We start from the raw sequence: 18,234 nt of genomic DNA, 5'->3' as shown, positions 1-18,234 counted from the left end.
GCTAAGCCAATAGCACATATATCTGTAGATTTAATAAGACTGGCACTCAAAATCCATGTCTACATGCTTATAGATATCAAGCTGCTATTCCACTGTGAGTTTATGATTAGGCAATCATCGGTACAATTTTTGACGCTTAATTCAAGTTTTAATATGTTGCTATGAATTGCAGGAGTAATGACACAATACCGGCAGTGAAGCATAACAAAATACTTCATTTGCCACTGGAGTTCCTTTTCCAGCTACTGCTGAATATTTGGACCCTTTGCATGGAAATTCAAATATAAAGTTAAGAAGATAAAATTTTTAGAGACGGGTATAAGCAACTCAGTTCAAGAACCAAATACTTTTTATTTGTGATCAACCCGACTTGTCTGTCATTTTAGAATCTCGCTTATTAACCTTTTGATCACGTATTTCAAAATACCACATTAGTGTCCTTTCACTTGCTGATTCTCACCATTTGGTCTTCCAATTCTGACAGTTTGTGCCAGAAAACGATATGTTTGTTTATAACTTACAACTGAAATCTGTAAGTTATCATTAGCATGAAAATACTTGGTCAACTTTTGTTTAATAGTTCGGATTAGTTGGATAGAAAGGTGATCTGAGAGTGAGTAATTGTTTCGACAATCTCAAAACAACTCCTAACTACCCTGAAACATAAAGCAACTCATGCAAGTAATCTTGTACACCCCTAGATAACAATTGTTGTGTGTTGATTAAACAAGGATGAGTTTTAAAATTGTGTTTTCATACCAATATATGGAATTCAGATAGGTGTGTTACATTACGTAAGAGATTCAAGTGTCCAAGCAATTGAGTTGGTAGCACAGGTTAGAGGTGTTGAGGGTTGCAATGGATTAGAGCATGTAGGAAAGCTGTTACAGGACGTAGTGAGAGAAGTAGAGCTTGACCCTTGGTTGGCATTGAAGAGAAGATGGTGAAACTTACCCTGGAAAATTGGAAAAGGACATTGACCTAGTGATGGCATCGTCTGTTTGTGTCCCCCACGGCTGATCCCTGAGGCAGAAGGGTATCCTGTGTCAGCACCACTCATCCAGCAGGGATTCCAGGGCTCTGCACACAAAGCAAGGTATCAATATTCCCATTTTTCATGTCCAGGGTAAATATCAACAACCATGTAATGCAGCTCCAGAGTGACAGTGATTGGCTGGGTATAAAATGGGTTTTTAAAGATGTGCAGGGCATCCATGATATCCTCCAAATGGTGAATTATTTCAGGAATAGTGTATTAAGATTGGATGGAAATTAGATGTGGCACCTACTTTGGGATGTGATAAATAATTGATGAGCTGTGTTTGGGAAGAAATGGTGAGAGAAGTCATAGGTCTTGCAGCAAAAATGCCTTCAAAAAAACTCAACGTGACTTGGACATTGCCAAACAAATGTAAGATTCAACCCTAGGCTTTGTTTAGCTCAAAATAACTTCAGTGGAAGCCACAAAAATTGAGTCCCTTCAGTTTATTTGTAGTCAGCTGCTTCATTGATTTTTCTGATGTCTTCTGATGTAATCTTCTAACTATTGTTCTACAGTTCTATTCTGTTAATTCTAAAGATTCATTGTAACATGTATTATGAGAAAATTGAAAGGCTATCAGTTTGCAAATTAACTTCACCCAGTGTTCATTGGAGGGTTATCCTTGTAATACTTGGTTGTTAAACTTGCTAAAGATGCTTTTTGAGTAAAAGAGACCATGAGATTTAAGCTGCAAGTAGAGCACATCTCCTTCTATCAGTTAAATTCTTTTCAAAAGTCAATTTTAAGGCTACTCAATGTTCAGATTATCTGTATTTGATATTTGTATTTGACAATTAGTGTTTGTTTGTTGAACAAGCAAGAAAGGTGTAACATTTTAATGATACCTATAATGACCCCAGAACATCTCAAAATGGTTTACAATCAATGAATCGCATTTCAAGTATAGTTGTTGTTGTATACCTGTTTAGTTCAATGATATTGCATAATAAATATTAAATTCTGCAAAATGTATAAGAAATATTTTTATCAGGAAAAACCATTAAGAATATTTTTGACATTCTAAAAACATAATCATGTGCTGAAAATGCAATCTCTTCTTTTGATATGAATCTTTGTCTTTAGGAATATGGTCTCGAACAATTACAGGAAGGAGCATCCACAGAAAACTTCCGTGCTCTCCTGTGTACCATGCTGCTGCTTTGTTATCACACATTTATGAGTTTTGTATTAGGTGAGTACTGTTGAAACCCGTATAGACTCATCAGTCTTGAACTGGTTTTCAAAAATTAATACAAGTTTTCAGTTTTGTTAATGATGGAATGGAACCTTGTGGAGGTGATGGAGTTGTTGGCTGTTATCTGAAAAGCTGATGAAATTCCTGTGTTGCCTGAGCAACCAAGCCCTGTCCTAGGATCAAAATCCTCCCATGGGGCTGAAGTTGTATCTGTTAAGAGCTGCCATTTAATTCAATGCTGGCAGCTCTTATGTAATCAGCACGGCAACTGGGGAGACTGCTTCCTACTACACCCATCTAAGGCCTTAGATCCAGGAAGGATTTGAGCACAAATGAATAGTAGTGGTGGTTGGGGAGGTCTCCAAGGAAGGAGAATATTGGTAGAGGGGGGAGGGGTATTGCTTTTGATAGCTATTCTGTCACTTCTTGATGCAAAGTCTCTCATCACGGACTAAGTGGCTTATAACCAGGGTGCTTGATTAGAGTGGTACTGGAAAAGCACAGCAGGTCAGGCAGCATCCGAGGAGCAGGAAAATCAACGTTTCGGGCAAAGGTCCTTCATCATTCCTGATGAAGGGCTTTTTCCTAAATCGTCAATTTTCCTACTCCTCGGCTGCTGCCTGACCTGCTGTGCTTTTCCAGCACCACTCTAATCTAGACTCTGATCTCCAGCATCTGCAGTCCTCACTTTTGCCTATAACCAGGGTGACCACCACCACCACATGTACATGCACACAAACTCAGGAGCCTGGACACAAATGCAAGTCACCATTGCCTGTTCCACCATTCAATATCAGTGGTGGGAGCATGAGGCCATTAACTAGGCATTAATTGCCCATTTAGGGGTTTCAGTTTGCAGAGGGGTGACCTTACAACTGTTATACTTTTAGGATGGGTGATGGTGGGCAGTGATCACCACTTGATTAAGTGTCCAAAGGAATTGATAAAGTACAATGTTGATGCAAAATCTGTTAACTTCTCCACGCCTGCAAATAAGAGACTTGAAAAATTTGTGTTTATGTAATATTTTCATGGCCATTGCAGGTTATGAAGTATTCCACAGACAGTTGGATATGTTTGAAGTGTTGGATACAACCAATTTGCACACAACCTTCAAACAGCAATATGATAATCACCACTGAGCTGTTTCTGTAATTATTGATGAACAAATATGCTGCTGTTCCCTCTACTCTTTTGTTTGTTTCATTTTACATCTTTTAAAATGGATCTTCTACATCCATCTGAGAAGACCTACAAAATATCAGTTTAATATCTGTTCTGAGAGACAATACCTTTTGACAGTGAAATACTTCCTTAGGATTGTAACGTCAGCCTTTCATGTTGCAATGTCCTGAAGCAGGAGTTAAACAACCTTCACGCAAGCTATCTACCACTGAGCTGTAACTACCTGGCTGCAATTTTTCTCAATTCATTTGGACTTTTTCAGACTGAAGTGTAGCAGCTTATGGAGAAAGAAAATGAGACTGCTTCCCCAAATGTTTCATACAGAATTCTGATACTCCAACTTGAAAATATTGTGGGATAAGGTTACTGTGAATCCCACAATGGGGATATTGACAGCTGAGATACTACATTTGGTCATTCATAATCTGATCCCTGTGCTTACAAAGGAAAGATTGGAGTTATCTTGAAATTATATCAAATGTAACTCCACTCTGAGGAATGAGTGATCCTAACAAAATAATTAAATGAACACAAACACAGTGGTCTCTTTCATAATGCTTTTGCTTCAGATATATTTTCTGACTGTACACTAGAACTATTAGAGAATAGAAATTGCAAGATATCAGTAGGATCCATAATTTTTGGAGGGTTTTTTTGTTTGGTTGTGAATTAGTTCACAGTGTACAAAGGAAACTTATTTCCACTGTGCAGTGTTGGCCATCTTTGACAATATCTTAGCCCCTTAGTCACTGAAATTTAGACATAGTTTAACTTCCTCGAAACCCAGCTACTTTCATCTCCGTAATGGTCTAATATCCTATCCTTCTTTGATTTTAACCTTTCCAGAACTTTGAAATGTATGGCGTGGCCCATCTTATTCTCATTGTCTAATGAAGTTAATGTTGATGATGACTTTTTGAGAATGGTATCCATTCTCCTGTAAATTTTAAGTCATTTAAAGATGCTTTTTAAATAGATTAGGGAAAAAAAAACACAAGATATCTCCTGCTTCTGGACTTGATGTCACAAGATGCAATTAGACAATGTCTGGTCCCATTTAGACAGGTAACATGCAAGCTTCATGATCCCTGCTCACTTACATGGAATGAGCTGCCAGATGAACTGGTAGAGGCAGGTACAGTTACAACATGTAAAAGACCTTCGAACAGGTACAGAAATTGGAAAGGTTTAGAAGGATTTGGGTCAATCACAGACAAATGGGACTGGTTCATGCCATATGACTGTGACTCTGAGTAATATTTTTCAGTTATTGTGTAACTCAGCACAAAGCTTTGGGCTGAATACAAAAAGCAGCCAAGCAGCGTGAATAACTAATATCCATTTCAGCTAGCTAACAAGGCTTGAGGCAGCTGCTTCTTTATTGGAATCTGTACACATCATGAAGTGAAAATGTAGATCGTGTGACCATGGAAATCATGCTTTCCATTCATTTCTCCCTTCCCTCACCAACTTTCCCTTATGCTTTTAGATTCTAAAGGACTGTGCAGCCATGACAGGTTGAGAGCTTCATGGAGCACTCTGAGGAAACACTATCTGACAAACATCCATCACTCCTCACACTAGAGTAACTTGGGGTACCTTATTCGGTGTCTGTAGTGTCCTTGGCTGGAAGTGTCAGATATGCTGCAGCCACTGAGGTGGCAGTCTGTGAAGTGGCAGAGATAATCAAAGGCACCTACAAGATATGTGCAAAAGGGTTTTATGAAATATGGACGCGAGGCCACTTGTGGTGTAGAGGTAGTGTCCCACCTCTTAGCGAGGATGCTCGATTTCAAGTATCACTTGCTCCAAAAGTATAAAATAGCATCACTGTACAGGCTGATTTAAAAAATAAAAACCAAAAGAACTGCAGATGCTGGAAATCAGAAACAAAAAACAGAAATTGTTAGAAAAGCTCAGCATGTCTGGCAACATCTATGGAGAGAAATCCAAGTTAATGTTTTGGGTCGAGTGACTGTTTCATAGAACTGGTGATTAGAAGATGGGTGGAATATTGGCCTGAGTGGCAGCTGCAATAAATATGGCAGGAGGTGGGGACCTAGTGAAAACTACAATATGGAGCAAAAACAGCTATTGCTGGTGAAATTGAGCAAGTCTGGCAGCATCTGTGGGAAGAAAGCACAGCAAACATTTTACATCCAGTGATTCTTCATCAGAATTGTTAGCAGCCAGGAAAATGTGGTATTTGTGCTGAAGATGAGGTTGGAGGTGAATGAGAGAGTTGAATAGATGGAGATGGTGCCCGGATGTATGGGGTGGATAAACAAGGAGATTATGGTTAGCAGGCCAGGACAGAAGGAAAGCTGAATAAGTGATGAAAAGAGCGAAGAGTAGGAGAGAATGAGTAAGCTGTACTGAAAGCACGCCATATAATATGATAATGGGCCTAGGAGTATGTGAGAATGGGTGTCTGTGCAAAAAGCAACCCATGTCATAACAGCACTGGGCGTGGAATGGGTAAATTAAAACAACATGGAAGGAGGGAATCTGGCTCTAAACTTATTGAACTTGGTGTTGAGTCCTAGAGATTGTGGGGTCCCCAAATAGAAAATACGATGTACTTGCTGGAGCACTGAAGCAGTCCTGCAACAGCGTCGAATGTGTGGTGCTGGAAAATCACAGCAGGTCAGGCAGCATCTGAGGAGCAGGAGAATCGACGTTTCGGGTGTAAGTCCTGCACTAGGAATCAGCAGACCTGCAACAGACATGCTGACATGGGAGCACGGTGTGTTGACGTGGCAGGCAGTTGGAAGCTTAGGTTCATTTTTGCAGAAAGAATGTAGATGTAGCAAAGTGATCACCAAGTCGGTGTTTTTCCAATGCAGAAGCGACCACAAATTGAAATTGTAGGCTAACGGGTAATTGGTTGGTGCTTATGATCATTGTCTTAATTTCCCTAAGTGAGGGCAGTGGGTTAAGTAAATGTTAAGAGATAAATTCATCTTTTATCTTAGGTAAATTTTAAGTTTGGCATGTTTAAGTATGCATAAGTTTGACGAGGTCTTTTGATACAGTGGTAGAATCTCTGCCTCAGAAAGCAGTTCTGGGTCAAGTCTCACTCCAAAACTTGAAAGCCAAGGAAGATGCATCCATAATGCAGTCAAACAGAGCAGTTAAGAATGGGTTAACAACCTATGTGGTCCACATTGGCAGAATATGCAACAAATTAGCCAGGAAGACTGATTAGCATTACAGGAGAAAGTGAGGACTGCAGATGTTGGAGAGTCAGAGTCAAAAAGTGTGACGCTGGAAACGTACAGCAGGTCCAAGGAACAGGATAGTCAACATTTCAGGTATAAGCCCTTCCTGATATAGGGCTTATGCCCAAAACATTGACTCTCCTGCTCCTCAGATGCTGCCTGATCGCTTTGCTTTTCCAGCACCACACTTTTTAATTCTGATTAGCATTACGGTTAACCCAAAATGCATGTTTCTAGTGCACACACAGCATTGCCCATGCTAGCAGTCAGGGCTCAGCCTACATGCTATTTCAGCTTCTACTTCTATAGCACTGGCTGTAGACACCTAAGGGAGTGAATTCTATGCAGCTATATAGCCTAGTTTTCACATTGTGGATACGTAATGAATTCTACTGATTTTACAAAATATTAGTAAGTTGTGCAAAAATGATTTACCATATGCATAATATTTTCTGAGGACAAATTTGTTGCATTTTCAATTTTAGTAGTTAGACCTCCACAGGAGCCCTTAATGGTTAAAATAAAGTTAAAGAATTGTGGATAGATAGGAGAGAATGGGAGGTCTCAAAATTAAAAAAACTAACAACTGAAACAATGACATGGTTAACCTGCTTCTGAGATATCAAATTTTAAAAATTGGTGCATTTTAACAAATACATTGTTACAGCTTCTGCAATATTAAAATCCTGACTTGAATTTGCAATTCTGAACAGGCACAGGCGAAGGTGACGTTGAAGATGCAGAGCGACTACTACTACCCTTTCTCAAACGATATCCAAAGGTATTCTGTGGGAGATATAAATGTTTCATTTTAAAGCATTGTAATCCTATCAAAATCTATTTGTTACTATTTATAGTTATATCTTCCTGTTCCTGCAGGGTGCCATCTTCTTGTTTTTTGCAGGAAGAATTGAAGAAATCAGAGGAAACATAGATGCAGTAAGTAGAGTTTGGGCATGAACTGAGCAGTATTTCATTTTGATTACATGGATGATAATCTGGCAGAACACATAGTTTGTCTGTGTGCTACAGAACTGTTTCATTTTCATAACACTGAAACAATTAACAGATTTTACTCCTAATTGTTCCAGAGAAGCGTAACTGTCATCAGTCTGTCTTTGAACATAGAGAATACTGCTTTTTGATAAATTGAATTGTAATGGTCTCAACAGTACAATTTTAGTGCAACAATCTTTATCTGACCAAGTTGTAAAATTCAACTGTGTTATCATAAAAATTGGGATAAATTTCAAGTTTGCAACCTTTTCATTAGTATTCTGTCCACAGCATCACAAATGTAATTCTGGCATTTTTAATGGGATATTATAATTACACTGTCTCTCTTCCTCTGCAGTGTGACAACAATGACTTAAAGCAGCATCTACTTGGCTTCATTTACTTTTTCTTTTGAATATGTATGCCCTGTTAGAGCTCATGATAAATGAAGCTTATTAGATTAAGATGTTTTGCCCTCTCGTCTTCAACTTTTTTGCAATAGTAAAGACGTGAATTCATCAGTAAAGTGATGGAAGGTGTCATTGATAGTGCTATTGAGCAGAACTTGATCAGCAATGACTTGCTCACCTTTGCTCAGTTTGAATTCCACCAGAGCAACTCAGCTCCTGGCCTTGTTACAGCCTTGGTTCAAACATGGCTAAAACAATTAAATTCCAGAGGTGAGGTGAGAATGACTGCTCTTGATACCAAGGTTGCATTTGATTGTGTGTGGCATTGAGAACCCCTGACAAAACTAGAGTCAGGGGTGGTGGAAATCACTGCTAATTGGAGTCATATCTTCCTCAAAGGAATGTGGTTATGATTGTTGGGGATCAATCATTTCGGCACCAGGACAGATTTGCAGATGTTGTTAGGTAGATATTATTTAATCAACCTATTCACTGTTCAGAAATGTTATTACACATCTCTAGAACAGGTGGAAAATGAATGTGGGTCTCCTGGCTCAGACATGACCACTGTGCCACAAGAGCACTTTTCCTCAGAGTAGTGTCCTAAGCTCAACCATCTTCAACTGCTTCATCGAAGACCTTTCCTCTGTTGTAAGGTGGGGATGTTCACTGATGATTGCACGATGTTCAGCACTATTCCTGACTCAAATACTGAAACAGTCGATGTCCAACTGCAGCAAGACCTGAACAATATAAAGGCTTGAGCTGAAAAGTGACAAATTTTACTTATCCCCTGTCCCCCCCATCCATCCATCTATCTATCTATCTATCTCTCTCTCTCTCTCTCTCTCTCTCCTCTCTCTCTCTCTCTCTCCTCTCTCTCTCACACACACACACACACACACACACACACTCACACACACTCACACACACACTCACTCACACACTCACACACTCACTCACACACACTCTCTCTCTCACTCTCTCACACACACACACACACACACACACACACACACACACACACACACACACACACACACACACACAGCCAGGCATGACTGTTTACAACAAGAGAGAATTTAACCATCATTGTTGACATTACCATCAGTGATCACGTTACCATTGCTGAATCCATCGTTTACCTGGGCTTGCCCATGACCAGAAATTGAACTGTTTTTTTTTAGTGTCATTGGGTCAAAATCCTGGAGCTCCCTCCCTAATGGAATTGTGGGTAAACCTACAGCATGTTGTCTGCCGTGGTTCAAGAAGGCAGCATCCCATCATCATCTCAATGTCAACTAGGGGTGGGCAATAAATACTGGCCCAACCAGTGATGTACACATGAAAGAATAAAGGGAATTGTAGTAATTGTAATAAGGTCAGCCTGGTAGACTTAATAGAATTTTCTGAGTTCCCTAACTGGGGCTGTTAATCAGAGAACCCTGGCTGACAAAATAGGAGTGTCAGACCTCCTGTTTGCTCTGAGAATTGGCTCTAAGAGAGCTGCATCAGTGTCAAGGACTCTCCACATGCATAGAAACAATGACTTGGTGGCAGGATAAAGGCGTCTGGAATTATTTCAGGAAATATCTTTTTTTTTGAAAGCATAATTTTGGGGGGTAATTTTCATTTATTAGGCCCAGGTTCCTCTGGCTGTGGGACCGAATGAAAATAAATAAATTAAAATAACAAGGAAACAGACATGTGTGATGGACATCTTGCATTCTATTCTCACCCCACCCCAACCAGTTTAACTGCCTTATCCCATTATGTCTCGTGGGTAAGGAAGGGATGTTAAAATAGTTCTTTTAAATAGAATTGTAGAATGGTTACAACATACAAGCAGGCTATTCAGCTCATCTTATTTTTGCTAATTATTTACAAGCTCACCTCACTGACCCCTACTACTCCATATCCCTGCAAATCTTTCCACTTTGGATAATTACTCAATTTCATTTTAGAGACCTATTCAAATTTGCCTTGACCACACTCTTGGGTCGTGCACTCCAGATTCAATGACTGTAAGAAAAATATTTTTTCTACGTTTGCTAATGAGCTCCACTGTACAACCCCTTTATGCAATTGCAGAGAGACACGATGCCTTACATTGCTGAGGAGGTCCCTTCTACAGACCAGGTGTGGACTAATCACTTTAAACTCAACAAATGAAGAGCTTATAGCTTGGTTTCAAGGATTTGAATTTGCTTAATCATTAAAAAAGTACAAGAACTTCAAAGTTTGGGAGAAGATTTGTAGCTCGGGTGCTCGCTGTTGTGGTTCTGCGAACCAGCTCAGCGAACAGAACCACAACATACAAGTACTTAATATCTATATTCTTGAAAGAGCAACTATGAATTTTTGATCAAAAATTTAAATATTCCATGCTTACCTTCAAGTGAACCTTTATTTTGATAATTTCATATACACTTCTGTTCAACAATACTCTAGGCTATTTTACGCTTTGAGGAGTGCTGTGAGGCCCAGCAACACTGGAAACAGTTTCATCATATGTGCTACTGGGAGCTAATGTGGTGTTTTACTTTCAAACGTCAGTGGAAAATGGCATATTTCTATGCAGACCTATTGTGTAAAGAGAACTCGTGGTCCAAGGTGAGAGTAATTCTGCTTGTGACACTTGGTCTGAGAAAAACAGATAATCTTCTCCTTTTTCCAGCTGTTTCTTAGGTCTCACCTCCACTAAAGAAATGCTGAAATAAGGTTTGCAGTATATTTTTCTCTTGTCTGCGATATGGCTTCAAACATTGTTCAACTAAAGTAAAGATTCTTTGACTCCTATGATTGTTCAATAACAAAAACCTTTTTTTAAAGCATTACCTAGTTGGATGGCATATTGCATATAGGAAACCTTTGAATAAAGCAATTGTAAGAATATTATTTTCAATTTAATCCACTCAGGCAGTCAGTGGAAATCCCAATGTCCTTGAGCTCTCAAAATATGTGGCAGTAGTGATGCTGGATTGGCCACTTTGGCATCATTAAGAATTGCAAGGGAGTTGAGGTTTGATGCTAGAGATGTATGGGAGTACTCTTTAATGCAGTTTGCTGATATTTACTGAATCATGAGATAAATGTAGAAGTACTTTTCACATTTTCTGAATTGTGTATTTTTAAAAATTGTGCAATTCTGGTAATTGCATGTATGCTACATAGAATAAAGATGTCCTTAGTTATTGCAATTGTTTGTATGTATTCTACATACACAATAATAATAAAAACTAAATACCTAATTACAATGAATTATGTAAATACAAAAAAAGGTAAAGTCTCCATAATCCTCCCACAGCCTAGGACTGCTCTGCTCGAGTGATGAGTGATCATCGTTTGACCTGAGGCTTATTGTGCCTCAAGCAAGGGGGAAGGTTGAGAAGGAAAACTCTTGATGGTGACCTCAGCTAGTGCAGGAATTGAACCCACTGTGTTGACATCTATTAGGAAGTAACAAAAATATCTGCTAGAAATAAAAAAACAAAGTCAGATGGCCTCCAGCCATATTTTGTGTGGTTTGTACTGAGCACGTTTTGTTTCTTTGTCGTTGAACTAAGGATTTATTGATGTAATCTTTTTATTGACTCCTGATGTGAAGTGGAAAGGGGGAGGAGTAAAGATATTGTTAATCCCAGTGCATCTGCTGATCTTAAACCAACCTTGTAGATAAGTGCTTAATGAATTAACTCAATGTAACTGTGCAGTAGTTCATTTTAAGATCTTTTACTCACACTTGGAAAAAATGTTTGTTCTATATTAATCAGCATATCGCTGTTTTGTCTTCTATCATTTGTTTGTATTCTGAGTGAAATTTATTGGTAATATGTCCAATTGTGGAGCATTATAATCCTGACAAAAAGACTGAAGTAAAGATAAAAGATGTTTGGGTCTAGATTCCTGAAAATTGGTCTGAGTACTTCATGCAAACTGGGTCACCTGTTCCTTGAAGTATTGAATATGTCTATGGCATTCTTCAGATTAATATCGCCCCCAACAGCTAGCCAGAAGTCCCTGATCTTCAGCTAAAAATGATGCACTCGTAGTTTGGTTGGTGTAAGGGTGGGAAGAATAGCTTTAAATAAGCTGCCTTCCCTTTGAAAATGAACCAGAAGCAAATGTAATTCTCGCGTTTAGTAACTGAACAACAGAAGAAAGAAACAGGGAAGATTAAAAAAAAATTGTAGCTTCCAAGTTACCAACATGGTAAATAGAATCTATCAAAAGAGAACCCAGTAATTACAGGCTTTTAAAAAGACCCACCAGGATGGTCAATGCCTTGCTCTAAAGATAATCAGAACCTGCAACATCAGTTCAATCTGTATGTCCTTATTTGGAATTTAATGATTTCAAAGACAAGGTGAGATTACAGTGAAAATATGTTTTTTGCTTCCTATAGTTAGATTTGAATGTAATTTTTGGACAGATGGGATGAAATTCTCCCTGCTTTGACTGGAAAATGTTTATTGTGTTGGAAACTACTTTCCATCTGTCTTATTAATGTTATGAATTATCTATTTGTTTATGTTCTCTGATAATTCTGATAAAGTTGGTAATTCCTCTTACTAGAAATAATATGTCATAGTTATGTGAAGGAAAAATTGAGGAAATGAAAGTTACTATAATATTTTCCTTCCCCCTTTAACAGTCAACATATATGTACATGAAAGCAGCCTATCTCAGTATGCTTGGGGATGAGGACTACAAACCTTTTGGGGATGATGAAATTGAATTATTCAGGTCAGTTGTTTAATGAGTTAGTATTCTTGTCTTCATTTATTTGAAATTTAAGAGTATATTTTTCAAGAATCAAAATATTGACATTTTATGCTTTTAGTTTCTTGATCTGAATTACCAGATGTTAGATCAATCAAGTTTTGGATCGTATTTCGTGTTTCAGTGCATTTACTTTTTAAAAAAAGCAACCATGTTGGAAAGGAAAGGGAATCTATAGCAGAACAGAAATACTATAGTCTTGCATGTTACAATGAGCTGCTCCATTTGCTGAATGGTTTATAGAGTCATACAGCACAGAAACAGAACCTTCAACCCAACTCATCCATGCCGACCAGACATCCCAATCTGACCAATCGGTCTCATTTGCCAGCATTTGGCCCATATCCCTCTAAACCCTTCCAATTCATGTACCCATCCAGATGCCTTTTAAGTGTTTTCACTTCCTCTGGCAATTCATTCTATACATGTACTACCATCTGCATGAAAATGTTACCCCCTCACGTTCTTTTTCAATCTATCCCTCTCACCATAAAACTATACCCTCTAGTTTTGGACTTGCCCAGCTTAGGCTTTCTGCAAACTACCTGCAGCATATCTACACTGATTCAAATGATTTCTAGATGTAATTGTAGGTAATCATATTCAACATGTCTGTATATCTTTAGGAACTTTCTGAATTGTTATATAGTGTTCCCAATTAACAAATAAATTTGGGAAACAGACAACACCAGTGTCTGTTCAGTGGAATTGAAATCCATTAATATTTATTTGAAAACGTCAGTTCCAGAAGGCTATTTTCTTTTTATACTGAACTTTTGCCATTCCCACAGAATGTGCACAGTCTCTGTCCCACAGAGAAATGACCCTACAAGACACTGCTCCTGTACCTCTGAGGAAAAAGCTGCAGATCGCTCAGAGGATGCACCGGCAAGCCTACCTCCTGTACCCTCCGCTAGCTCAGATACTGACGATTCCTTGGTGGGAGTACCTGCCATTGAGCACATTATTGCCACATCTCTACAGGTTGAGGAAGAAGTGTACCAGGCCACTGGCACTCAGGTGACTGCCAGAGATCAGGAATCTACCTGGCTTCAGGCAAGACAGGACCTCATAGTGTCAGCAATTAACACCTTCATACAAATGCACAAGTAAATACAGGGGCAATGTTAGGTTTGTTAGAGATACTAAACAAAATGACTCAAAAGTTCAATAACTCCACCAACTTTGTATTTGCACTTTGCTACAAGTATCTGATTGCTTACGTGGACAGGTAGTTGGCTGCTATGGAGAGTTGAGTCCAGAAGTCTGAGTCTCATTGCTCAACAGTAAATGGTGAGGCGACAGTAGGATGAAGGGACCTTGGCCTCAGAGGTTTCCCCTTCTCCGCAAGGAAACAGGCCAGTGCCAGTATGCACTCACTCAGAGGACAAACCACATGCAGGCCCTCAAGAAGTCTCTCTTCAGGATACTCCAGAAGTGACCAGGCATTCCACCTCCACTATACCTGCCACTTTTGAGCCTGAGGGAGTTCAAGGTGTGGTGGGTGAATCTGCTTCTGGGTAGAACCCCCTTAGCAAGTCTTGATCCTCAAATCACAAACACACTTGGGGTTGCCTGTCCAAATCCTAAGGCAAGCAGCTTTAAACTACACTTGCAGTTTGGATTACACAGGGGATGCAGACCTCAGTAACAGCACAACATTTGCAGTCAGTATAAAAATGACTTCTGCAATTCTGATACATTGTAAATGTTGTTTAATGGAGTCCTGTCTGTGTTCCTCTGGCTGACACTGTAGGATGCTGAAGACGTTGTCATTTAAAGAACGTTCTTGTTGCAGTGGCCCAGCTCTCTCAGATCTCAGTTGTTTATCTCAGTGTCAATATGCCCTCTAGTTTTTTGGAACAGAGGTTCATGTCATGCCTTAACCTGGACAGTGCCAGTATTAAGCCACATAACGTGATCTGCATGGAAACCTGAAGTTGAGGAGCCATCCCATGTCCCTTGATGGCCCAGTGGAAGGAGATGGTTCATTGCAGAAATGCGAGATAGCATGACCTGGGCTTTTGACCTGCACCCTGGACAGGGTACAGTGCCATTGCCCCTCTTTCAACTGTGCGGCATTGTATGGAAGATGAGTGATTGTGGTTTGCCTGCATCTTTGCCATATCATGATGGCATCTATGACTACAAGCTCCTTAGTAGCAGTGGCTTCACATCGGCTGTAGGTCCTTGTGAATGTATGTGTTCCTCATCCATTTGTGTTGCAGCTTTTATTGCAGTGGCCACCGGGACCACAACAGCTTCTGTGCCTAGATCCATATTGAGGATAGTTTCAATGAGCGACATCAGAAATTAAGCAACAAACAGGATGGTAATGGGATCATTCAGCAATCACAGCAAACACACATTGCATTTAGGTGGTAAAAACAATGATTGCAGATGCTGGAAACCAGATTCTGGATCAGTGGTGCTGGAAGAGCACAGCAGTTCAGGCAGCATCCAAAGTGCAGCGAAATCGACGTTTCGGGCAAAAGCCCTGAGTTCAGGCAGCATCCAAAGTGCAGCGAAATCGACGTTTCGGGCAAAAGCCCTGAGTTCAGGCAGCATCCAAAGTGCAGCGAAATCAGCGTTTCAGGCAAAAGCCCGAAACGTCGATTTCGCTGCACTTTGGATGCTGCCTGAACTGCTGTGCTCTTCCAGCACCACTGATCCAGACACATTGCATTTAAACAGTATTCTCCATGTATTGTAACATGAAGGTACCGAACAAGGAGGTCAGCGGGATGCTTCTGGAGTGACTTTACACGCCATTGCCCTGATTCAGGTGTCTGTTGCTCAAGCCAGTTTGTGCAATACAGTAGGAAACTATACCTGTGGTAACAATAGTAAAGAGCTCTCCCTTACCCATTGTGCACTTGTTATTTACATCATGATGGACTGAAACAGCAGTCGTGCTGGAATGAGTTGCAGGCTAGGTCACTCCCAAATCTACTCTGCATCTCCAACTAATCCATTTATTTTAACTGTTCATCTGCCCTCCAACCTTCCCCATTGAATCCTGGGCAATACTAACTGCTAATTACATGCCTCCTACCAACTTTCCATATTATCCTATTTCCCTCCATGCTTTATTATCTCCGCTGTCCCTTGTTGAGTTAGGTAACAACTATGTTAAGTTGTCCCCCTTCACAACTATTACATCCTTTGCATTCCAGCATGCAGCCTTCAATCCCTAAATTGAGATTCTAGCTTGCCACAGCAGTGACCCTTTATAAACCCCATTGGACAGAACCCCAAACGGACAATGGCCACCCCCTTAACCAATTTGGAAGGGCAGTACCAACTGGTGAGTGTTTTGGCCCTTGTTTCTGTGCAGCGCCCTGACTGACTTGCTGCAACTCTTTGGATTTAATGATGCTGAACCCATGACCGTGTTCAAATCCTTAAACAAGTGGCTGCCCTTGACTTACATTCCCAGGAAGCCCTGGCTGAAGGGTGTCTCCTTTGACTGAAGACTAGACTTTGCGAAATGGCCATTTAGTTGAGTCATATGTAATGCACTTGCTGTGTAAGCTTCTGGCACATGACAGTGGTATGAAATTGACAGAGCACAGTGCCTTACAGAAAGACTTTGACTAATGATTGCTGATGACTATGACAAGCTACTTAGCTTTTGTTCTGTGCAAGGCTAGAGAGAAGCAAAGTGCAAATAGGCACGGCAAGGTTTAGATCCTCTGAGCATTAAAGTAGGCACAAAGTGAGTATCAAGAGCACAATTGACGATTGCTGAGATATTTCTTCGTCCAATCGATGAGTTGCTTGCCTGTCCCTATGTCCTAGTGGCGGTATTTCAATGAAAGGTGTCAGTTTGCTCCAAAGTGCAGCATTGAAGTGTCAGTCTGTATTATAAACGGATCAATGATGTGCCATGAGGGTATGATGATGCCAATATCTATGAACAGGAATTGTGAGCAGACATGGCCCATAGAGTGTGGCCTCAGATATTGGGACTGCTGTCCAAGAAGGAGACACAGGGGAACAAGAGTAAGCTGGAGTTGCCAGTAACTGTTCTGACTTTCGTTTTGGAAATTTTTGCCACTTAGTTTCTATCCAGTGTATGGGAGAATAGGAAGCTAATATAAATGAGTCAAGATTATGTAATAATGGCGTACAATGCATTCAAATGGATGCAATTAGGCTGCTCATTGATCACTAGCAAGATTGTCATCACTGATTCTCTAACCAAGTGGTGAACACAATTTTTCATCGAGAATCTAATTTCTGTTGATCGCACTGTATTTTCTCAATTGACTCAGCAAGGTTCAAATCATTCAACAGTTGCAAAGAATCTGTCCTTGAGGCTTCAGCCTGTTTTGTGTGGTGAGGGTGCATGTCCTAATAGGGTTAATCCAGGTTTAGTCTTTCAGTATGCCCACTGCCAATATTGAACCACCATGCCAGATGTGATCCATTGTGTTACAAAGATACTTACCTCAGTTTTTCCTATTCTTCTGTAGCTGTGTCTTATTTTAAAACTTCCAGCCAACTTTCAGTTTTAAATGCTCTTGATTTCAAACAAAAGTCAGGTTCTAGCAAGCAAATCCATAAAGATTATAACAAACACAGAAATTGAAGGGGAAACTCAGCAGCTCTGTGAGAAGAAAGCAGTGTTAACACTTTGAGTCCAGTAATTCCTCTTAAGCACTGTTAGCAGCTAGGAAAAATGTATTTATGCTGAAGGTGAATTTGTGAGAGGGAAGATGGGAAAGGGAGAGGTTGGGTGAACTGTACTGAATGTAACCCATATAATGTGATAATGAGCCTAGAAGTATGTACAAAGGGTAACTGCTAAAAGCAATCTATATTGTAACAGCACTGGGTGTGGGATGGATTTTAAAAAAAAGGAAGGATTGAATCAGGCTCTAAAGTTATTGAAATCGATTTGAGTCTGAGAGACTGCAGGGACTGAGGGAGAAAATGAGATGTTCGTCGAGCATGTTCTGAAACTTGCTGGAACACTGTAGCAGGCCTGCAACAGAAGGTGTACACGGTGTACCCTGTTGAATTAGACAGATAACAGAATCAATTCTGCATTTTTCAATGGAATTATGCTATAAACTGAGGAGTAATAGTCCTCCAGTAGAGTGCTTCCCCCTAGTGGCAGCCCTTTGGACTTTAGCACATCAAAGGAGCTTGGATAATTCCTTCAATAATAGGGCAACAAAGTAAAAGGAATATCAAGATGAGCCCAACAAAAAGTTAAATAAATTATCCAATCTTCAACTTAAAAGAGTCTTGTTTTAATCAACTAATATTTCAGCTAATTTATAAATTTAAGCCCATATTTTTCCTAGACTGAGAGGCAGTTGTGTCGTAGTAATCCAGGATGCCAGTCTAATGTTCAAGACACATGGATTTAAGCAAGGTTTATGAAGGTTTGTA

At 39.9% G+C, this 18,234-nt stretch overlaps 1 protein-coding gene across 1 annotated transcript in view; it reads left to right on the top strand.

Moving 5' to 3' along the window:
* ttc39a (tetratricopeptide repeat domain 39A) overlaps positions 1-18,234 on the top strand; it is a 99,814-nt gene that overhangs the window by 60,702 nt on the left and 20,878 nt on the right. The window contains exons 9-13 of the mRNA XM_060830447.1: positions 2,126-2,234; positions 7,357-7,424; positions 7,523-7,582; positions 10,501-10,662; positions 12,704-12,795. Of these exons, the coding sequence (XP_060686430.1) occupies positions 2,126-2,234; positions 7,357-7,424; positions 7,523-7,582; positions 10,501-10,662; positions 12,704-12,795 (491 nt within the window). The remainder of the gene's footprint in view (positions 1-2,125; positions 2,235-7,356; positions 7,425-7,522; positions 7,583-10,500; positions 10,663-12,703; positions 12,796-18,234) is intronic.

Source organism: Hemiscyllium ocellatum, chromosome 9 (genome assembly GCF_020745735.1).
Source record: "Hemiscyllium ocellatum isolate sHemOce1 chromosome 9, sHemOce1.pat.X.cur, whole genome shotgun sequence".
NCBI classification, from domain to species: domain Eukaryota; kingdom Metazoa; phylum Chordata; class Chondrichthyes; order Orectolobiformes; family Hemiscylliidae; genus Hemiscyllium; species Hemiscyllium ocellatum.
Note: the sequence above shows the minus strand (reverse complement) of the source record. Positions and strands in the feature narration are given on the sequence as shown.